This window comes from Geospiza fortis, unplaced genomic scaffold, assembly GCF_000277835.1.
Source record: "Geospiza fortis unplaced genomic scaffold, GeoFor_1.0 scaffold29, whole genome shotgun sequence".
Taxonomy (NCBI): Eukaryota; Metazoa; Chordata; class Aves; order Passeriformes; family Thraupidae; genus Geospiza; species Geospiza fortis.
In genome coordinates, this window is record NW_005054349.1 from 5,166,274 (window position 1) to 5,189,454 (window position 23,181).

Genomic DNA, 23,181 nt, shown 5'->3' on the forward strand with positions numbered 1-23,181 from the left:
ACCTCCCCCGCGTCCTCCTGGGCTCGGGGCAGGGGGAGGTCACTGCTGTTAGCCCCTGCCTGCCTGCTGACCATCTTCTGCCCTCCCCCTTCCCGCTGTGTCCCCCTCTCCGCCTTGGGGCAGCGGCAGTGGGGACCCCACTGGGGTCACTCTGCTATTTATGCGTCTCACAAAGGGCTGGGGACTTCAGCAGCAGGGGCTTCCCTTCGGGGACGGTCCCCAGGGATTCTGTGCCCCCAGACTCAGCGGCCCCTCTGCCACCTCAAATCTGAAGTGTTTTGTGTGATAATCTCCGAAAACAGGGCAATAATGCATTGCTGGCAGGTGTATTTGCTCCCTTCAGCAGCTCGCCCAGCTGGCTTCTGAGTTTCATTTCTGTTCAAAACTTGGTTGGAATGATGGAAATTTTCTGTAATTAATAATTGAGATGTCAGTTTCTGTCCATTCTGCTGCTACTTTGTCTTCTCTCTGTCCCGTACTAGTTAATTTTTTTCACATTGGCAGCCCTTCCTTGCCTTCCCTGCTGCCTGATTGGGAATATTGACACACAGATAAGTTCCCCGACAGCCCGCTGCACGTATGTGATTCCTGGTGTTTTCCTAATGTATTTATCTTTACAGCACTGCCTTCAATAGGGAAATACTGTCTCAGTCACAGATGGAAAGACTGAGACACCGAAATATTTATGGCCCAAGGTCGCACAGGAAGTATGTGGTGAGGCAGGGAATTGAATCTAGATTTCCTGAGCCTCAGATTAGCATTTGAACCAGGGAAGCATCCTCTCTGTATTTTAAGCCAATAAATTGACCTTGGAGTTAAGATGCAGTGTAGAAGAAAGTACTTTGTGTTTGGTTCAGTATCTGTGTAAGTAAGCACAGCCTGAGTTGCTTCCCACACTCGCATTCCTTCCCTTGGTTTATGTAATTTGTGAAAGAGGATAAGGTGGTAAAATAGGAAAGATGTTGACTTTCTCAGGGCTCAGTGTGTGATCATGGGTGTTGAAAAGCAGCCAGCTATTACACTCTCCTCTCTCTTTGGGCTTTTTACCTTCCTGTTTCCAAATCTTGGAAAGTTTTGGAGCGCTGTTGTTGTCTGGGAATCTTTTGTTCTCAGCTGAGATCAAGTAAATCTCATTTTCTAGAGAGCTGAACTGATTCACTGGATCCCAGATCTCTTTTTGGGATCCTTCATGGGGCTGTGGATAAACAGGGCTGGGACTGATGGCTCACACAGCTCCTGGAGCAAGCTCTTACAAGTTATTCACTCAGCTGTAGCTCAGGATTGTTGCAGCAAGTTGTTGGAAAACTTGGCTTCAGCTGGAATGGAGCAGCACTTTGACTATGCAGTGGAATAATTTCAGCTTCTTGTGCACAAATACCACCTTGCCCTGCTCTTCTCTTGGGACAGCTGATTTTTGGTGGTGATTTGGCTGTTCATTTTCTTCAATGGTTTTGAGGAATTGGATGTTAGAATGGTTTAAAACAATAACTCCTGGTGGATTCACCTTGAGAGAGAATAAAGATAACTTTGTCTACACAAATCCATTTCCTGCCACAAGCCTTGATCACAAAATACTTCTCTCTTTGATGTTGCACTGACACCAAATCTGGATATAAATGTTCTGTATAACTCTTTTCACGACCTTTTGGTTGTCATTTTTGGAGGTTGGCATTGGCATCCTGTTAACTGTGGGGCTTGTCCCACCCCTGCCAACAATTGTCATCCTTTATGGTTATTTTTGGAAAGGTTTGGTGAGTCCTTAAAAAAACAAATATTTCATATGGACTGTGCAGACAGGAAAAAATCCAGTATTCTGCTCCCGTTCTGCCTGGCCTTGGGTGAATTTCATGTAAATTAAAATTTATCTTTTAAGCTTGAAAGAGCAGCATTTTTATTTGGTGACTTGCTATTTCCACAATTGGGAAACTTGTCAGATTTAGAAGGAAATATGTGACTGGGAAGACATTCTTATAATATTGTTCATCAAAGTCAGGAGCTGCTATGAAATATTGTAAGAATTCTTTCCCTGCTTCCATATTTTCTTAATTTCCTGTCATGATTTCATTGAATCGGAGACGAATTTTAAAATTATCTCTGAAAGCAGATGAGAAAACCTCAATATTAGTAATCCTGCAAGAGGCTCGAGGGAAAAAAATTACATTTCTCACTTCTAATTTTGGTCTGTCTGAAAGCATCAGGTCTGAACTCTCAGTATTTAAACCTGGGGTTGCTCAAGGCTGGGGGATGTGGAAGCAGGAACCTGTGCATTTTTTCACCTGTTTTTAGCACATTGTCATGAAGCTTCCCAAGGTCAAGATGGTTGGTTTTCAGCTGTTATCTTTGCTGCAAGCCAGACCTTCACTGAAAAGTTTTGGATTCCTGAGTGAGGAGCACACACTGAACTCTTTATTGCATTCTTGAAGAGCTTATTGTAAAAGCAGCGATAATTTATTCTTTCAGTGGTGCTAACACAATCCTGTCTGTGTATTGACCAGCACAGACAGACCACTGGCTCCCAGCCCTTGGGCCCTTTCAATCCTAATGTAAATCTCCCCTTGTTCCCAGGATCTTGATTGATGTGGAAAATGCCTCCTTTTGCCCAAGATTCACTCTGGGGGCCGATGCTTTATATTCAATATTTTTCCAGTGTCCCATTTAAAGTAGCTCAGGATGAACATTTGTTAGGTTGTGACTTCAGAAGCATCTTCAGGTGATGTCATCAGTGTGACCTGAAGACAGTGTCACCTTTCTGGTGACAATGACAACGGATTGCTGTGTGGGAGCTCCTCCAGGCAGCCTGAGGAGGCACCAGGATTCAGATTTCTTTTGGAGCATTCCAGTAAAACTGCAGAACATAGGCTCTGGTCAGTGCAGTCTTGACCAGAATCAGGAATTTCTCCATGGAAAGGGTGGCCAGGAATTGGAAGGGGCTACCAGGGAGATTTGGAGTTCCCATCCCTGGAGGGGTCCAGGGAAGGACAGGAGGTGACACTCAGTGCTCTGGGCTGTGACAAGGTGGGGATGGGCACAGGTTGGAGTTTATGATCTTGGAGACCTTTTTAATTAATAGTTCTGTGAAGAACAATATTGGGGATTGACCGATCCCTGCAAAACCTTCCTGTGTTTGGAGGGCCAAAAGAGGGCTCAGTTTAGGAAGGTTTTAGTGCTGGATGCAGCTTGAGAAAGGTGGTGATTTTTACATTATTAAATACAACATCTGAGGTGGTTTAACGACTCCTGGAGCTGTTCATTTCCTTCTGCTGGAGCATCTTTAGTGGAGCAGTTTCTAGAATAAAGCTGTGCTGCCCCGTAACAGCAAACTGGGATTGTATTTCCAGCTTTATGTACAGTTTATGCCTTTTTATTCCCCTTATCTGAGGGGAAACGTGTGCAGGACAATTTAAATTTGGGTATGTTTGGAACCTGATTTTTCTGTCTTTATTGCCATGCAGAGGAGTAGAACAGGTATATTGTAGGTAAATAAATAAATCCAGTTATATCCAAAGAAGTCCCCAGTGGAATTAGCACTGCCTGTCCCCTCCTGGCTCCTCTCTTTCCATGGATCTCTGGTGTTCCCTGCAGCTTGTTTTTCTTTGGATTTCATGTTTACCAAGGCACTAACATGAAAATGTGGGATTTTTGCCTGCAGAAAGAAGCCTGAGGACAGCAGACGTTGTTCACTCTGCAGCAGGCGCTGGAACACTCACCAGGAGGAATTCCGAGTCAGGAGAGTGACAACGGTAATTACACAGAATTTAGATTCTCCCAGGTTTTATGAAGTGTTTATTTTCTCATTAAGTCTCTAAGTAACACTTAAAGTTGAAATTAATGTATTTGACAGACCTCTAAACTTAGGACTCTTTTTTTTTCTGGAAGAAAGTTCTGGACAACTTCTTATCAAATGGAAAAAATGAATTAGGGGAGGAAGAACTGATTGAGTTCTTGAGGTAAGAAGAGTTTCAGGCTCCACATGAACATTATTGATTTTGTAAGGTGGCAGCCTTATCTCTATTTTCACATTTCTTACTCTTTTTTCTCCCTTCACCCACTTAGCTGGAAGTTTTCTCTTGGAGAGAATTGCATAATTGGGTTTGGATAAAGAAAGTAAATTCTGTTTTTAGCCAAATGCATTTCCTGTGTAGAGAACAGCTGGAGTGGGTGATAGCATTCTGGTAGTGCCTTGCTCAGATCCTTTGGTTTTAATTGGAGATCATGGAACTGAGTTCCTTCTCATGGAACTGGTCAGGTCAGGGAACTGATCTGCTGGAAAAGCAGAAGGGAATCTGTCAAAACCTTGGGGAGGAATGCTGGAAAGCAAAACATGATCAGCAGATGGATTTCATACACGAGATAAAGAAAGAAGTGATAATCATGCTGCGCTCCCTGGATCTGTACAGGTGTTTTGGGAGGGAAGGCATTTAACCAGGTTAAGTCCAGGTTTATAAATTCAGATGAAGTTTTTACGGCTGCTCTTCCATGCCCTTTATTAAATAACTTCAGCATTAATATCTCTTCCATGAGAATCAGTTGCTTTCAGTTCTGCTGAGTGAGGTGTTAAAGTGCCCACTGATGTCTCTTGGGTTTGTCATCTCCAGTCAGGAGTGAAGGCAGTTTAGTGTTTGCATGGGAGGAGTTTTATGCTCCTGAAGGATTTGCAAGATGTTCATGTTGGTTTTAAGAAGATTCTGCTTGAAAAAAAGCTTTTTTCTGGTCACCCAGGTGTGTATTTTTGTCCATTTCAGTGTGAGGGGTGAGAGTTATTTAGAGGAACTGTTCAGATTTGGAAGATATTATGTAAACAGCCTTTTGGTGTATTGTAAATTGTCATTTTGCTTTTTAATGCTTGGATTTCTTAAAATATAAACTTGATAAAAACTTACATAAACTATCATCCTTAGGTTCTTCAAAACTGCTAATTTCTACTTAGGCAGTTCCATAAAAATGTGATTCAATCCCCAAACTTCCAGCAGGTTCATTGATTTGCAAATCAATATTCCAAGCTCAGGTACAGAAAGGAATGATTTCCTTTCTAGTGTGCTGCCAGCCATCAACTGAGCTGTGGCAGTGATTCTGTGCTGGTCCTGGCCAGTCACCCAGGCTGAGGGAAGTGTTCCTGCTCCAGCCTCATGGGGATGATCTCACACTTGCATTTTTCCCTTGCATTTTCCATGAACTAAAAAAATGCACATGGTCTGTTGCCACGAGACTGCTCAGCTGTGGTAATTGCAGTCATTTGTTGGTGTGTTTTAGCCCTGGGTTTAAGCATAACCTGTTCTAACCAGCCTAATTTGACCCAGTGCTCAGCTAAAGTGTTACAGCCCCAACCTCTGGTGTTGTGCAAGGAGAAGTCTGCAGCTGCTGTATCAAAATAATTCCTCCTTGCTCAGAGTTTGCTTAATCTGCTCCACTTTGAAGAAATCCTTTGCTTTTGCTGGGGTTTTCTCTTGATTTTGAAGTCTTGTTTAAGAGGGTTGTTAAATGAGAGAGCCCTGTTTGTGCTGCATCCAACACTGGTGATTTGCAGACCAGAGCTGGTGGAAAATCAGCCTTTGCTTCCTTGGAGCCTGCAGAAACCTGGGAGCAAACTCCTGTTTGTTCCACCTGTGAAATGCTGATTTTCCTCCTGTTTTGTTTGGATTAGGCAGCAGCTGACTGCTCTGAGCTGTCTCATGGTAGGGAACCTCTCCTGGAAATGTCCTGACTGCTCTTGGTTTTCATAGTCTGCATGATTGCCCTCCCTGAGCTGAGTTTAAAGTAAATAAATCGGTGGAGATGTGGAATTCAAGCATTTGGGAAAGAGCTTTTGGATCACCTCTGTCTCCTACCAGTAGTGTGTGTCTGCCATCCCATAATGCTCCCAAATTCATGGAGGTACCACCCAGCTCTGGCACTAAAAATGGCTCAGTTTTGGTGCTTTCCTGGCTCAATCCCAGGAGGTTTCATCCAGGTTTGGACACACATGGCGCAGGACAAAGCAGAGCAGCCAAGCTCAGGGTGCTCTTAAATTCTCACTTTTCCTGGTCCTCACTGGAAGATTCTAAAAAAAGCTTTTAAAATACTTTAATATTTATTCCTTGCCATGAGCTGGGTGTTGCTGGCTGGAGGGAGGGACTGGGATGAACAAGGTGCTGTGGAATGATGTGTTCCTGTTGGAGGGAACGTGTCTGCACACACAGCAGCCATTCCTCTGGGTTGCTTCCAATCTTTTCCAGAACTTTTCCCCTGGAAGCTGGTAAATGGGCAGAACTTTTTTATTTTCAAGGAAAAAAAAACTACCATAAAATGGCTTCAGTTTTACCTTCCACTTCAAGACAAATGTGTCCCATGGAGAGCAGCTGTGCTCAGTTACGCAGATCCTTCTCCTGGATTTCAGAGCCTTGGGAGAGGCTGCAGCTCCCTGTAGGAACTTGCAGTTCCCAGCTGGCAAACCTTGGCACACTTGGAAACTCTTTGTTTCATCCGCCCAGCTCTGTGGTACTTCCAGGTGGGAATTCCAGCTGCCTTTTTGCTGACCAGTTCAGGTGCAAGAGAGAATTCCAGGCACACACAAGGGCTTGTGCTCTGTCTTGTGCCTCTGGGCAGAAGTTTTTTTGGATTTCTTTTCCATGGGCTGTGGTGTCTGTGGCTTCCATAGCTTCCAAGTGATTTAGAGAACCATTTGGATATAGAATTTCCACAGTATATGGTTAATGTGTAAATAAACTGGTTTGCTTCAAGGCCTATAAAAACCAGAATAATGTTTTAAATTAACAGTTTTACACTTGGAAAATCATATTTTAAACAAGCCCATTATTAAATTGCATTTAATAAAGGCTTTTTCATCTAAGCTTGAAAGTTTTTGCTTTGTGTAGCATTAAGATGTTAAAATGAGCACCTTGGCTTATTCTAGAAAGTGTCACCTTCCTAACAGGTGGAAAGAAAGATATTTTATGTTTAATTCTTTTTATTATTTTCTGTCTCTCTTTTTTTTTTTTTTTTGGTCACAACATTTTTGCAGCTAGAAAATTCCTAATCCCTTTATTTATTAAGCTGAAATGAGAATGAAGCACCTTAATGGCTCAGTCCTTTGAAATGCTCCATTCTCTGAACATTTGGAGAAGCAGGATTGGGATTAGGACAGGAATGGGACCTTTCAGGAGCTCCTGGATTTTAGTTTATGGGACTGGTCACTTAGGAAGCAGCACACAAGTGCTCAGGATTCAACTCTGCATTTCTGGCAGTAACAGAAAAGCCATAAAAGAACTAAAACAACAAAGGAAAATATTTATCTAAAAGTCATGTCATGTTTGCATTCTAGAAACTGTTATTGCCAATTTTACAGGCCTCCTAAATGAATAATTCTGAAGGCAAGCATGGCCTTAACGTGAGCATAATATTAAATAACAGCTCAAATCAAATTAATGCACTCTGGGCACTGGCTGAGCTTTTCTGCCCAGCTCTTCCCAGTGGAGTTTCTTTTGGGAAGAGCAGCAGGGAGCCTGGAAAAACGTGGGTGTAAGCCTGGAGGGTGGGCTCTGGAATCCTGAGGGATGGAGTTTCAGGCTGGAAAACAATCCTGGAGTGCAGGGGAGGCTGCAGGGGACAATTGTGTGATGGCTTTCCTGGCACGCTCCCCCAGGAACCCGATCCAGAGCCAGGGTGAGCCGGGGTGAAAGTCGATCACATCCCTGGGGCAGAGCTCCCGTGGCCTGGCTGGGTTGGAGCTGCTGGTTTTGGGTGATTTTAGGGATTTCTGGGAAATGAGGGATTCCATCCCAGTCTTAGCCCTCCTCCAGGGAGAATTTTAGGAGAGTTGAGGTCTCTGGCCTGAGAGATGAGCGTTGATAGTAAATTAAAAATCCTCCTCGAATCCAAGCAAGCGCTTGGAGCAGAGTGTGGGAGCTTTGTCCTGGTGTGTGGGGCTGGGCTGGAATTTTGGTGAGGTCAAATATGGGGTCTGTGACCCCATATTAAAGTATTTTCCTATTATATTAAAAATCTCTCTCCAGAAAGATCTCACACTGACTTTAAATGGGAGGAACACTGCACACAGGCGTGGATCAGCTTCATTCTACTGCCCAGAGAAGAAACCAAACAGATTTCATATAAACAGTGAAAAACAAGTTTATAACCCCAGACAGAAGCTGTCCCAAAGGCTGGATTTTCATTACAGTAAGTGCTGGATTAAAGATGAGAAGGTTCCTATTCCAAGAAGCTTTCCTGGGGTCACAGACCTCACCTGGTTCAGAGCCACCTCTGGATCAGGCTCTGAATAGTCAAAATATTTGAGCCCATTTCTTGGGTAAGTCATGAAGGCCATTTTCAGGCAGGCTCTCAATAATCAGAATATTTGAGCCCAATTCTTGGGTAGATCATAAGGGACATTTTCAGGCAGGCTCTCTCAATATTCAGAATATTTGAGCCCATTTCTTGGGTAAATCATGAGGAACATTTTCAGGCTCAAGGCTCTGTTGCCCTCCTGGCTGGAAGCCAAACTTCCCACAAGATGCTGTGGCCTAATTCCCTTGGGGGCCGTTAGAAATGATTTCCAGGATTTTAATCAAAACATGGATTTAGTGGGGAACAGATGACTTATGGAGCAGGGGTGGTCCCTGCAGAGCTCAGGTTGTAACTGAGCTTCTGTTAAATCTCTCCTTGCCTTAATCTTGCTCAAAGTAAAGCCAGTCCATCCAGCAGGTCTCATGTGTGGTCCTGGGGCACAAACTATTTTAGGAGTGGGATGGTACCTTCAACACCTTGTTAATTCTGTTCATTGGAAAAATTTGGGTGGGAGAGGGCGGCTTGGGTCTTATTTCCCCAGTTTTTTCTGCTTTAGAATTGCATGGGGCATATCTGGCTTTTTTAGGAATCATAATTAAGGTTGGATCTTTTTGACAAGGTTATTCCTTAGCCTGAGGTTGGGGATGGCTTTGGGATGGCTCTGTGGTTGTTCTTTTTAACAGCCTTTGGAGATGAGTGATGGAAAATTGAACTGACAGAGTGGAGTGTAAAATACTCAGAGATTCAGTTTGCAGGAGATCTGGATTTAAGGCATGGCAGTAATAAATAATATTCTTTATCAGAGATCATGGGGTTTTCCTCCTGCTCAGATAAATATAGTTGCTATATTTTTATGTATTATATAATATTTATAATACTAATTAGTAATTCTGTTAGTATAAAAAGGTGTAAGTAAAGTTCTTTATACAATACTGCTTTTAGTAAAGAGCAATGTTAGTGTAGTTTACTTCCTGCAATAAGTGAAAATTTAGGATCAGGCTGGCAGGTTGCATAAGGCACTGAACCTGGAAATCAGGAAGTCTCTGCTGAATTTCAGGCTCTCCTTCCTGGACACATTGTTCTTTCTAACTCAGGCATGCTGTATTTAAAAAAAAATAAAGTCTCTATTTAATAAGCTTCTTGGAATAGGAACTTTCTCATCTTTAATCCAGCACTTACTGTAATGAAAATCCAGCCTTTGGGACAGCTTCTGTCTGGGGTTATAAACTTGTTTTTCACTGTTTATATGAAATCTGTTTGGTTTCTTCTCTGGGCAGTAGAATGAAGCTGATCCACGCCTGTGTGCAGTGTTCCTCCCATTTAAAGTCAGTGTGAGATCTTTCTGGAGAGAGATTTTTAATATAATAGGAAAATACTTTAATGTGAGACAACAGGAACTTTGAAACTCACTAAATCTGTAATGCTGCAACACATTTACACAATAGATAATCTCACAATAGATGACATGACTAAAGGATACCATTCCAGTGAAAAGGGGTTTTTTTCAGTTTATTAGATTTTTCTTATTTCTTTTATATTACCATTAAGAAATGCACAACCTTTTTGTTCTTCCATGTCCTGCAGTAAATACAGACAAATTCATTGTCAGTGCCTAAAGAGAAACATGTCTGCAAATTGTAGATTGTAAATTAGTGGTGACTGCTCCAAAAACTCTTGATAAAGCAGGAGTGATGTGTTTACCCAGGAAGATTCTTCTGGCCAGAACCTTTCTTCCAGATATTGCTGTGACAGTTTTGAAGTTGCTTCTCCTGTGTCATTGAAGTGGAAGTGACAGAGCTGACGTGGTGCCTCATCCTGAGCTGCACGTTGGAAATGGCTGAAGGAGGCTCAGGAATGCTGGGAGTTCTTCCCAGGGGTTTACAAAACATTTATGGAGTCATTATGGTTGGAAAAGACCTCTAAGATCCCCAACTCCAACCATTTGTCTGTAACTGCCTCCAAGCCCTGGAATTACTCATTATTCCACTTGGGATCCAAACCATCAGAGACAAATGGCTTGGGGACAAGGGCATGGGCTGGACTCAGTGATCTTTAAGGTCTCTCCCAACCTGGTCATTCTGGGAATTCTGTGAATTTTAACATTTCCAGCTGTCTGCTGTGAATCCCTGATGTTTTCCAGACTTGAGGTGGGATGATCCCATATCAGCCAGCCCTCAGGAGCAGCCAGGGAGCTGCAGAGCCTTTTCCATGGAATCTGAGCTGGAATCAGTGAGCACTGAGTGCTCCTTGGGGGCTGGCTGGGCTCCAGGGGCTGTGCTGGCTGGAACTGGGGGGAGGCTGGTGCTGGAGCCTTGCAGAGCTAGGCTGGAGCAAAGAGAGGCTGATGCTGGAGCCTTGCAGAGCTCAGCTGGAATTTGGGCTGGAGCAAAGGAAGGCTGATGCTGGAGCCTTGCAGAGCTCAGCTGGAATTTGGGCTGGACACAAGGAAGGCTGGTGCTGGAGCCTTGCAGAGCTCAGCTGGAATTGGGCTGGAGCAAAGGGAGGCTGATGCTGGAGCCTTGCAGAGCTCAGCTGGAATTTGGGCTGGAGCAAAGGAAGGCTGATGCTGGAGCCTTGCAGAGCTCAGCTGGAATTTGGGCTGGACACAAGGAAGGCTGGTGCTGGAGCCTTGCAGAGCTCAGCTGGAATTTGGCTGGAGCAAAGGGAGGCTGATGCTGGAGCCTTGCAGAGCTCAGCTGGAATTTGGGCTGGAGCAAAGAGAGGCTGATGCTGGAGCCTTGCAGAGCTCAGCTGGAATTTTTGCTGCAGCAGGAAGTGAGGTCAGGCCCAGCTCTGTGGACAGGAATTGTTTGCTGCAAGGGCAGTCCTGGAGATTTTCTGTTTTTCTTAGAAGCTTTTGTAGGAGTGTCCCTGGAAAATGTTGCCTTCTTTTGAATATGAGAACAGGACCCTGTTACATGAGATTGTTGAATTAGTCCAGAACACATCTCAGGGCCCGTTTTTACAATATGGATTTGGTTTATTTATTTTAAAATACGTTCTGTTGTGAAAAATTACTGTATTTCAGTTTTTTAGATAATCTTTGAAAACAAAATAATAACTGAATAATCTCTGAAAACAAAAGCTATTTAACTTAACTAACTCGAGTTCTTTAACTTAGAAATGTGTTTCCCACTATCACTTCTTCCAGCTTCAGGTTTGTTGCTGAGATGATTAATGCAAATTATTTTATTTTTTTGTGGTTCTGTGGGCTAAATTCATCCCTCAGCTCAACCCAGGTTTGGGAGTGACCTTTAGCTGATGTGTAATAGAAACCCTTGCAAAAAAAGTGAATCAGGCCAGAAATGCCCTTGCAAGATGTAATCTTTCTAAAATATAATCTGTTGAATTCCATACTGACTCAAAAATCTTCAGGACAGGGTGACAAAGCTGTAGAGACACCTCTACAAGTTCTGCTATTGATTCATATTTAATGAATCACTAAACTGCAGTTTATTCCTATAAATTACAAAATTTGCCTGGTCTTTAATGCTTCCAGATGGGATTTTTCTTGCTTATTTTTAGTCTAGAATGTAAGATTTAGTGTATTAGCTCATCTTTAATGTCAGTGCAGCCTGTGAATTCCCAGGACTGCACTTTTTTCCTATTTTCTTTTTTTTCCCTGACCACTTGAATAGTTCCTAGGGATGATAAATCCCTCACTGCCAAGAGCAGACCACAGCAAAAGCAGTTTGAGCTGCTCTTCCTGAGATTTGCTGGAATAAAGTGACTTTGTGGACCAGGCAGCTCTTTGATGCAGATCTCCCTGTGGGTGGGTCCATGAACAACCCCCCCAGCTGCTTTTGCCTCTCCAAGCTGACTTAGTTTGGGGTAAATCCAAGGGTTTAGGGAGGCCTGGAACCACTGACAGACTTTTAGGGATGTTGTGAAACTTGGGAACTCGGGAGTGTTGGTGGAGGAGAGGCTGGAGCTGCCCTGGCCCCAGAACCCGCTGATTCCAGGGCTCATCCCCAGCATGGCAGGAGGAACAGGGGAGTTCTGCCCTGCTCAGGTGAGACCCCACCTGCAGAGCTGCCTCCAGCACAGGAAGGAGCTGGAGCTGCTGCAGAGAGTCCAGAGGAGGCCACAGAGCTGCTCCAAGGGCTGGAGCCAGGCTGGGAGAGCTGGGGGTGGTCACCCGGAGAGGAGAAAATCCAGAGCTCAGAGCCTCTTCCAGTGCCTGAAGGGGCTCCAGGAGAGCTGGAGAGGGACTGGGGACGAGGGATGGAGGGACAGGACACAGGGAATGGCTCCCACTGCCAGAGGGCAGGGATGGATGGGATTTTGGGAGGGAATTCCTGGCTGTGAGGGTGAGGAGGCCCTGGCACAGGGTGCCCAGAGAAGCTGTGGCTGCCCCTGGATCTCTGGAAATGTCCAAGGGCAGGCTGGACAGGGCTTGGAGCAACCTGGGATAGGGGAAGGTGTCCCTTCCACTGTCCACTGACACCTTCCACTGTCCCAGGGCGCTCCAAGCCCTGTCCAGCCTCGCCTGGGACACTTCCAGGGGTCCAAGGGTGACCCTGGATGGGCTGTAAGGTCCTTTTTAACCAAACCCATGCTGGATTCCATCCTGAGTGTGGATGCCCCTGTGCTGATTGTCCTCCACCTTTCCCTGGGGAGCAGCCTTGCCCTGCAGGGAGGGCAGGACTGGATTCCCTGCTCCTGGCCAGCCGTGGGAGGGTGTTGGGAAATGGCTTTTCAAGATAGAGCTCTGTCTTTGTTTTGTTTTGCAGGAAATTGTGCTGAGTATGTAATAACTTTTCAGGAATTCTCTTTTTATTTACCCAAATACCACCTACTTCCTTGAGTGGGATGGAGACTTTGGGGAGGTGAATCCATGGATTTATTTCCCTGGAAAAGTTTTACCTGTTGAAGTGGGGAGGGGTTGAGTCCCACATTCATTGACTGTGTTCCCTTGGAGGGCAGGGTGGTTTTGCTGCTCTTATCAGTGTTTTCAGGGAATGAAGCAGTGCTCAAAACCCAAAATAACTTGGTTTTTTTCAATTTGTCAGGATGTCCCTCTTTGTCCTCAGTGTTCTGCTACTTGCAGTCACCCCAGCCCAGCTGCACAGGGAAATATCAACATTCTGAGCCAGGTGAAACTGCCCCAAAACCTCTTCAGATGGGTTTGTTCCTGTCAGTACTTCTGTTTTCTCTGACCATATGGCCATTGCTAGACACCAAATTGGCTGGTTTTGGAGTTTAACAGTTTAAAACCAATTATTTCCTGATACTCCAAATATTAAATTCTTCCTCAGAGAAATGAAGTTCCAGCTGTGAGCAAGCAGAAGGTGTTTGGAGGTGTCCATGTAAATTAAATCCTCCCTGTGTCATTAGGCAGGAGATGACATTTCTAAAGGATTCTGAAAACCACAGGGATGTTGGGGCTCTGCTCTGTAATTTGTCCTAAAGAGAGAATTAAATTCAGCCAAGGCAGGGAAAGAACAGAGAAACTCTGAACCTTTATTTAAAATTGCAGAGGATGAACACAGAAACTCTGAACCTTTATTTAAAGTTGCAGGTGCCTTTGGGTCCTGTTTCAGAACATGTTTTTCTGCAGCTGTTTATTTGGGGTAGTTGAATTTGAATGCAGAAGGAGTTGCCCTTTGGTGAAGGGTTTTCCCCTTTATTTCAATTACTAATTTCTGTTTTCTTTGAGATTCAAGAAATTCATATGCATATATAAAATAAAGAATTTTCATTTTGCCTGTGTACAGTGAATTCCTGTCATGGCTCTTAAGGCTTAGATCCAACCTCAAAAAATGGGAGAGGTGTAGAGGAAGAAACCTTTGCCTGAATTTTACTGTTCCAGGCAGGGAGTTTTAAGTGGAATTGTTAAAATTTGCATCCTTGGCAGAGGCAATTCCAAACCTGACAAAAAGGAGATTATTTTATTCAGGAAATACACTGAACTCCCTGAGCATGGTATTTATTTATTAAGTGTATTTAGGCCAAAGCTGATGCAAATTTAATCTTTGAGGTCCTGTCCAGCTCTTGCACCTTGCAGTGATGTTTGGCTTCTTAAAGCTGTTACTGGAGCAGCCCTGGAGGAGAATTTCCTTGTGAAAGGAGTGGGGTTTTGGGAAGTCTTGAGGAGTTTGTTGTGCTGCATTTTGTGGCTGTGTGATTGCATCTCTGATTTGGAGATGCTTTTGCAAAGGAGGAATGGGGCTTTTATCAGTGGATTCCACCAGCTCCTTTGCCTTGTGTTGATAACACAGGAAAAACCTTTGTACTCTCAGCTTTCTTACAGATTTTTCTGTACAAAATCAGTTAAAACCAGAAGAAATTATGTTAATTATATTATATTTCTCCTGCTGTTGCTAAACTACTGGAAATACATTCCCACAGGTACAGAATTAATCAGTTTTTGTGGTTTTTCTTCCCCAAAAATTGCGCTTTCCTTGCTGCTTCTGTGGAGAAGAAAGATTTGACACTTTGAAGCAGCCTGACTTGGTTCATGCACAGATTTAGGGAGGTGTTTTGTGGTTTGCTTTTTATTTTTAAGGAATTGGACCCTCCTGACCACATTTTGCCTTCTGGTTTATGGGAGGTAATGGGAAAGGAGCAGGAAGTGTCAGCATTTCCTGTATCCTGTTATCTTGTGCTTTTTATGGATGCTGGATTAACTATACACTGAAAATTCCCTACCACTGGGAGCTTGCAGCTTGATTTGCTCTAATTACTATAATTAATTTGTATCATGTGTATTTTGACTTGCTCTAATTACAGATTATTCCCTGGAAGCTCACAACTCTGCAGCACTTTTCCATTCACATTTCCCCATGGCTGTCAGTCAAAAATTTTGGGAACAAAGCAGGATTTTGTGTTGTCTCAGGCTTTGCTTTCACTCTGGCAGATTTTGTATTGGAGAAATTGCATGGTTTAGGGTTTTTTTGATCATCACTAAAATGTAAATGTGGTGTGTGCATTATGTAGCCTAAAGCTTGGGGTCTGGAGTGGAAGCAGTTTAGGAATTTGAAGTGCAAATTTAGGAATAAATTGCTGTATAAATGTAAATTCCTCTACTGTGTAATTGCTGCACTGAGGTACCAATTCCAGCACTCATGGCTGAATATTGCTGATAATTAAAGGGGAAAATTTTGGGAAATGGGCATTTATTGCTTATATGAAAGGAGTTAAAAGTGATAACATTGGAGTGTTTGGTTGCACTTGGAATTGATAGAGCTGAGTTTATCAAACAAACAGGGAATGATTTAAGGAAGGGAGAGCTGGATCTGTCCTCATCCCTGTTTTTCCTTGGAGCAGGTGGCTGAGGTGAGCAGGTGTCCATGAGTGATCCCAAGAAATGATGGCTGAGCAGCCGCCCCCCCTGGAAGCCACCCCTCTGCTGAATGAAGTGCCACTTCTACCTCACATGGTCAACGGGGACAGCATCCAGCAGGCAAGTCAGCCCTCAACTGGGAGCACTGGGAGCAACTGGGATGGTGGCCCCACAAAAGCCAGGCAGCTCTGCCACTGCTCTGAGAGCTGGGCAGGGATGTGCCAGTGAGCACTGACATCAGGAGTTAAACAGAAGTGGAGAGAGGAAAATAATCATTCAGCTCCCAGGCAGTGCACAGGTGTGGAAAAAAGGCTTTAAAATGGAGCTGCAAACTCCAAAAATCAAAGGAAAAATTGGGGAGTTAATAAAGGTTTTGAAACTCCTGTGAAGTGATGAATAAAGATTAGCAAGGGATTGCAAAGGAAATCTATGACAGGAAAATGAAAGGAAAGACCTTGGCTTCCTGGTTTTAAGTGTCTTCATTAATAATTACAGTGCAGTGGTGAAACCTGAGTGTGTTTAGTTGAAACTTTAGAGCTTTATTGGACACAACCCTTCAGAAGTCTCTGGTAGGATTAGAAATACAGGTAAAAAGTGGCAGCAGAACAATTCTGAAGCCCAAGTATCTGTAAGTTGTCAGTAAATGTGAATTTAGTGTTCAGCAGAAAGAGCTGAGTGCTTTGGACTACAAATACTGGGAGCTCTTCCCATCCAATGAGGTCTGGCCATAAATGCTGAAAGTTTAGATGAGATCTCCTTTAATTTGTCATTGCTGCAGATAAGCAGGAGAAATCTGTCTTCTTTCAGTTGTATACTTGGAAAAATGGGCTTTTTTAAAGAAAAAGTCCTTTTCCCTTTCTGCCTCAGACCCTGGAGGTGGAAGTACAATGAGTATTTCTGGAAATGAGCAAAGTCTCTGAGATATTTCTGATGTTCTGGCAGTAGAAGGTGAAATTTCAGCCCTGCCCAGCTGGGAGGTGGCTCAGCTGGTTCAGGTTTCATGAGGAAAGGAGATCAGGTAGATTTAGTTGGCTCCTGTCCCCAGAGCTCTGTGTGTGGGACATGGAGGTGACAGTCACTGACATTTTTAGGACCTAGAGCAGACTTTGCAATCAGGTGAGATTAAAAAAAAAAAAAGGGAAATAATAGAGTTGTATTGTGGAGATGCATTTGACATTTAAATAGAATCTTTTAAAGAGGATGTTGACTTAGAATCTTTATTAATGCAGAGAATTTTTAATTATTTCTCAGCCAGTGCTGTGGAGGACAGTGCTAATACTTAATTATTGTAGAGAGATTTGTTTCCAGAAACCAAACCTGTGTGTTTGGCCAGTGAATCCATCAGCTCCATTTCACTTGAAGCAAAAATTGGAAGTTTTCTGGAAGGGTTTCTGGATCCAAAAATGTGTGAACAGGGCTAAAAGCAGAGCTGTGGGCAGAGCAGCTTTGGCTGTGCTGGTGCCACCAGCCCTGCAGAGGTGCTCAGGACCCCTGGAGGTGTTGGCAGCTCCTGGGCTCAGCTCTCACCTGGCTCAGATCCACCCCTCAGCCCTGCTCCAGCTTCCTGGACTTGTTCCTTGTTGGAAGGTGCCTGGGACTTCGTTTTCTTCATTAATCCCAGTGAGTCAGTGCTCTGAGGCAGGGCCTGAGCATTCCTGGCATTCCAGGCTCCACTGCTGGGATTGCAGCACTGCTGGGATCCCTCCCTCTGCTCTGAGCTGCAGCTCATGGAACTGGGCTGAGCATGTGCCACCCTCAGAGAGGCTCTGAATCTCTCAGACATTCCCTTTCTTGCCTCTGAGTTTTGCCCTCAAAGATGAGCCTTTTCCTGAGGTCACTCCCTGCCTGTGCAATCCTGGATCCACAGCAAATCTTTTTCCTGTTTCTTGTGCTCTGGCAAATCCCCAGCCCATTATTGTCAGTTTTCTTTAAACAGTTGACACCACTTCTCTCCCTTTACCCCAAGAAATGTATTAGCATTGAAGTCATGCATTTGCTTGCATTCTGAAGTGACAAATCTGCATAAATTTCATTATTAATGCAAATTATTCCACATTTAAAGGCATTCTCTGCATTCTCTCACTCTCCTGGAACCATAATAAACATTACTGAGTGCCTAAATGGCCTTTTCAGGGATTTTGGTGGCTTCCTTATATCCAGAAATAAATCACTCACCCAAAGTAAAATTCTCCTGTACAAGGAGCATCAATTCTTCCCTACATGGGAGGTTATGAAAAATAAAATCAAAGATTAATATACCAATATGCAGAAGTGCAAAACCAGTGTTAAAATAACATTTATCATTTATCCTTGGAGTGTGTAGTGATGAGAACAGTGAAACTGGTCCCTGGGGAGTTCAGGAAGCTCCAGCACAGAAAAATTCATTCATTAATGGCATGTGTAGCTCATTTTACCAGGAATTAAATGACCAGGTGATTTCTTCAGGTCCCATCTACCTTCTACAAATGTCATTCTGTGAATAGTGCAAAAATACTTCATAAAAATTGAATGGAAGAAAATTACACTCATTTTCACAGCTGCTTTGACAAATCCATTTTATTTCAGTTTTTACTTCAGTGCCAGCTGTCACCAGGGTGGAATTTGAATTGTGTACCTGCAGTTCTTACCTGGCCAATCCCCTTTTATTAAAGGATTAACTGTGGAATATTATAGATGTTACAATAAATAAAGTGCAGCTGCCAAAATTCCCCTGAGGCTGGGGCAGGATGAGGGGAAGGTTTGGGATCCCAGCAGTGCCTGAGGAGTGATCCTGGCCCAGCTCCAGGTGGATCTGTGTGCAAGGGGACCAGAGGGACCTGCAGGATGTCACTGGGGCTGGGTTCCTCCCGCAGGGAAAACTCACCTGGGCTCACAGGAGCTGCAGGGCAGAGGTGGTGGGAAAAGCCTGGAATGCAGTGTGAATCTCAGGTCATTATTGCCTCAGAAAAAGCAGAAAAATCGGTGTGAAATGTGAAATTTAAAGCTTATTTCATGTATATCAAGTGAGGCACTTCTGGGAGTAACCAGAGGAAAAATACAAGGATTTTATGTCAAAGTAGGAGGAAATATTTTAATTCCACCCATCATTTTCCTGTTTTACTCCAAGGTTGCCAAAGCTCTGATGTTGTTTGTCTCTAAAGAGAAGGGGCTTTCCCCCATAGAATGTCTAAAATTCAAAAAGCCCCCAACCCCTCTTGTGTGTTTTGTTTCCTGCAGGTGATTCTTGTCCAGGTAAACCCAGGTGAAACATTTACAATTACAACTGAAGATGGACACATTCAGTGCATTCAAGGTAAAGGGAGGCTCAAGTCCTGAATCCAAATATTTTGGTTCTTGGGTTATTCCACTTCGTTTTTTTCTGTGATGTCAGATGTGTTTTCTGCACTAGAATAAATCAGATTTTTCAGTTTGTGTCCAAGCACAAATGAGGCAGCACTGGGAAGCTGCCAGGATTCCCTGAATCCTGCAGATTTTCAGTCCCAAAAGATGGGTTTGCAGTGATCCTTGACTAAGTGTCTTCCCAAGATCCTAACACATGATTTATGTGGTATTTATTAACAATAAGTTAAAGAACTTTAAGGGGCACTGGGACCTCCCTGTGCTGTGAGGTGGGGGAATCATTGCTCTACTCTGTGCCTGCAAATTCCTTTTTACCTTCTGGGTAAGTGACAGAAAAACCAAGTCAGGGCAAAATATCTCCTATAAGTCAAGTTGAATTTAGCAGCATTTCCATTTTTGGAGTATTTGTCACCATTTTACGTGATATTATATAAAATGTGTCCATTCTGCTTTCATCAAATCCCCTACAGAAATACTTCCCTTGAGCTTAATACAAAAAATAATGTATTTTAAATTAGTTTTTTAATTCCTACATCAGCTTTTCCCCAATACCTGCATTTGCCTTCAGTACTACAGACTTTTAACTGTCACAAATTAAGAGCTGAAATTATTTATACAGATTTAAATTATTTATACAGATTTTTGTGCAATTAAAAAGGCACTGCTGGCCAAAGCGTGGTGGCTGGAATAAAGCCAAAAATCAAACAGAGAATGGGATGCAATCCCTGATGTTTCAGGCTGCAGGATGGGCTCCCATCTTAGGAAAAAGATGTCTCCAGATGGGAAAAGCCTTGGTTGTTAAGAAGTGGCCCCTTGTCCTTGCCAGGTCCAGCACATGTCCCTATGATGTCACCGAACGGTTCCATGCCGCCGATTTTTGTGCCTCCCGGTTACGTATCTCAGGTACCTTCATTTCTCCTTCTCTTGCTGGGTGGTTTTTTGGGGGAAATTTTAATAATATTTTTATTATTTATTGGTGATTTTAGCTGTGAAAAAAAGCTATTTTTTCCATTGAACTTACCAACTGTTTCACTTTATTGTGGGCTCTGTCCCTTCTGTTACTGAGTAATGTCTGATCCAGTTTCCAGGAATTTTTTAATCCTGCTCCCAGCAGGATTAAAAACACTTTTAGCAACAAGGACAGCTCTGAATTGACTGCCTGAGCTCCATGAACAGGATCCACATGTTTATTTTTCATCAGTCCTGTTTGCAGGGTGAAGCTGGGTCATGTGAACAGTCCCAACTGGCTGCAGGTTTTCTATTTAATATAAAAATTTATCTGAATTTTCAGTGCCCCTTTCTTGACCAGCCCTGATCTGCTGAAATTCCAGCAGAGCAGCACTGCTGGAGCAGAGTGTGGTGGTGATGCAAACACTGATTCCAGTGATGTGTTTGGGAAATGAGCAGGGCTCTGGGCTCTCCCAGCTTTGCTTTTCCACTCCCTTGGATTTTCCACTCCTGGGTGTTGTTCAGGTCAGACCTGCATGTTGTTACCAGAGATACTCCCAGTTCCCAGTTTGATTTATTTCTAAATTAATGTGTTTTAAAAGGAAATAATCAAAACCAAATGTGGAAACAGAACTTGTGTTGTAGTAATGTTGAAAATCAGGAGTGTTGTAAGTAGATTTGAAAGCTGTAACTGTGAGTTCTTGGGTTCTCCAGGAAGTTTCTCTTTGCACACAGCTGAATTTTGGGCTTCTGTTGTTGGTCAGCTCCACAGACCTTGAGCAAAGATTCCCCCAGACAATTTCTGATCCCTGTGAAATAAATCCCTCAGTGCAAACAGTGGGCAAAGCCCTGGCAGCACTGAGCTGCTCAGCCTGAAAACCACATTTATTTCTTCTGTGTTTGCTGTCACCTGAAACCAGCAGGGTTGGGTTGTTTTCCCTTGGTTGTTGTGACAGGGATTGACAAGTTGGAAAGCAGCTTTAAATCAGAGCCTGAGTTACCTGGACTGCTCTTGTCAGATGAGGTGATAACTTTGTGTTCCCATTGTCTGGAGGAGCCCAGGGCTGGTTCTCTTGGATTCTGCCAAAGTGGAGTGAAATAATTCAGGAGTGACCAGGTTGTGGACTCCCAGCCCTGGAAGTGTTCCAGGACAGGCTGGATGGGGCTTGGAGCAGCCTGTTCTGTGGAAGGGTCCCTGGGGTGGGATGAGATGAAGTTTAAGGCCTTTTCCTACCTAAACCACCCTGGGATTCTGTGATTGTTCAGACTGACTGCCTCAAACTTCACTTCATCCCAGCAGTACCTGCCTGGTTTCCACTGGAATCCAGTCTGGTGTGCAAACCCTGCCTTGTCAGGCTCTGGATACGAACCAGAGCAGGGAAATCAATCCCTTGTTGCATGTACAATACTTGATGGGATTCTCTCTGGCCTCACAGTTCATTTCTCCCGTTTCCCTGCAGGTGGTGGAAGAAAATGGAGTTCGGCGAGTGGTGGTGGTGCCCCACTCGGGGGAATTCCATCCTTCCATGCATCCCCCCCCTCCTCCCCCTCCCCCCCACGTGCCCCATTACATGCACCACCCCCATGCCCTGCTGCCACCCCCCCCTCACCCCGTGTTCCCCGCCGTGCCGGGCACAGGAGAGCTCCCACCTCAGTTCATGCACCAGCCCCCGCCACCACACGTGTTCCAGGAGCAAGGTGAGAGCCCAGAGTGTCCCCAAGCCCTGGGGACAGCTGGCCCTGCCTCCCCACACATCCCCAGGGATTGTGTTATTAACTTAGAGCACCCCTGTGGGTCAGGGACTCACCTGAGTCCCGAAGAGTGAGTCCCTGTGTGTGCAGAGTGTGGTTGTGTATCCTCTGATTTTTCTGTTTGAATCCTCTGTTCTCAAGAATTATGCAAATTTGTACCTGAGAAATGTTGTATTTTTCAATGTTGTATTTTCCATGCATCCCTGCTTTTGCCACTGTAAATCCCACAGCAGTGACTCCTAAAACTCCTTTCCCCCTCTGAGTTTTGTCACAGCCTTGGCGTGACGTTTATTGAAAATTAACTTAATTTTTTACATGAATGTATTTTTTTTTAGTCCAAATATGACTGAAAAGTGAACAAAAACAACCCAAAAAATGTTGTTGTCCATAATGGAGGGTGAAGTGCAGACCCACTCTAAAAACTGAATAAAGCAATAAATCAGTGAAGGACTAGGGTTATGTTGAATTAATCCAAGCTCTAATCCTTATTTTATTATCAAGACTTAAAACAGAAATTAGACTTAGTGAGACCACTCATTGTCTCTCAAGCTTAAATTAGTAATTATGCATTTTGACTCACTCTAGGCTAAAACATTTGGGATGTATTGGAAAAATTCAGTTGGGTCCTAAATTTGCTTAATTTTTGTAAATGTGTCTGTAGCAGGGAAGAGAGGCAGCTGTAAAGTAGTATCTGGAGCAGCTGACATGAGAAAGGCCCAAAAAATTCAGTTTAAAAAGAGCCCAAACTCCAAAATCCCTGCATTTCCAGACTGACCAAGCACAGGGAAGTTCCAAGGGTGGATTTTAGTGATTTTTCCACCTTGTAGATTCAGATGTCAAGTGAATAATTCAGAATAATGAAGTCATTTCTCCCTTCTTTGCAGAACCTCGTTCCCATGGGAGGACAAACTTCATCCAGAGGGACGAGAGGAGCCTCAAAATGCAGGAGCACCTCAAGAAGAGGCTAAAGGACAGACAAGCCAGTGGTCACACCAACAATAAACTGAACAGCCCTCCCTCCTCACCACATAAAGTCCTTAATTCTTCCAATGCCACAATTCCCAATGGGAATGGAAAGGGCCAGCAAGGGGCAGTTGGAGCACTAAAGCAGAAGCAGATAGGAAAAACAAAGGGCAGTCCAGAGGCAGAGATGGGAGGTAGGTGGCATGGACAGGGGAAATCTCAGTTGTTTCTATAAACTCATTGCAAAGCAGGTTCTGAAAAAGCTGAATTTATAAATTTGTTTGGCTGTTCAAGATTAGAGGAAGCCTGAAATTCATTATGAAATCCATTATGTAATCCATTAGATTTTTTTTTTTCTCTAGGAATCATTGGAATATCAAGTTTTTTCATTTGGTATTTATCAAATAAAGTCTTCAGGAAGATTTAATCTTAAACCTTTTTACTTCCCTGCCATTTCTGAGCCAGTGATCAATATTCCCAGTGAGGGTGACCTGTAGGTACTTCCAGAACTCCTGGTGTCACTGTTTGTGGTACTTTTTGATAAACCAGGGGCCATTTAACCTTCAAGAAATATGGAAATTTGAGCAGTTGTAGAAAATGCTGTTTAATTAGTTCTAATTTCAGCTTTTTAATAC

At 43.7% G+C, this 23,181-nt stretch overlaps 1 protein-coding gene across 1 annotated transcript in view; it reads left to right on the top strand.

The window, feature by feature from the left end:
• Positions 1 to 3,646: 3,646 nt before the first annotated feature.
• LOC102041806 (fibronectin type-III domain-containing protein 3a-like) overlaps positions 3,647 to 23,181 on the top strand; it is a 34,913-nt gene continuing 15,378 nt past the window's right edge. The window contains exons 1-6 of the mRNA XM_031058821.1: positions 3,647 to 3,740; positions 15,529 to 15,664; positions 18,761 to 18,836; positions 19,710 to 19,786; positions 21,292 to 21,529; positions 22,468 to 22,740. Coding sequence (XP_030914681.1) covers positions 15,569 to 15,664; positions 18,761 to 18,836; positions 19,710 to 19,786; positions 21,292 to 21,529; positions 22,468 to 22,740 — 760 coding nt within the window. The 5' untranslated portion in view covers positions 3,647 to 3,740; positions 15,529 to 15,568. The remainder of the gene's footprint in view (positions 3,741 to 15,528; positions 15,665 to 18,760; positions 18,837 to 19,709; positions 19,787 to 21,291; positions 21,530 to 22,467; positions 22,741 to 23,181) is intronic.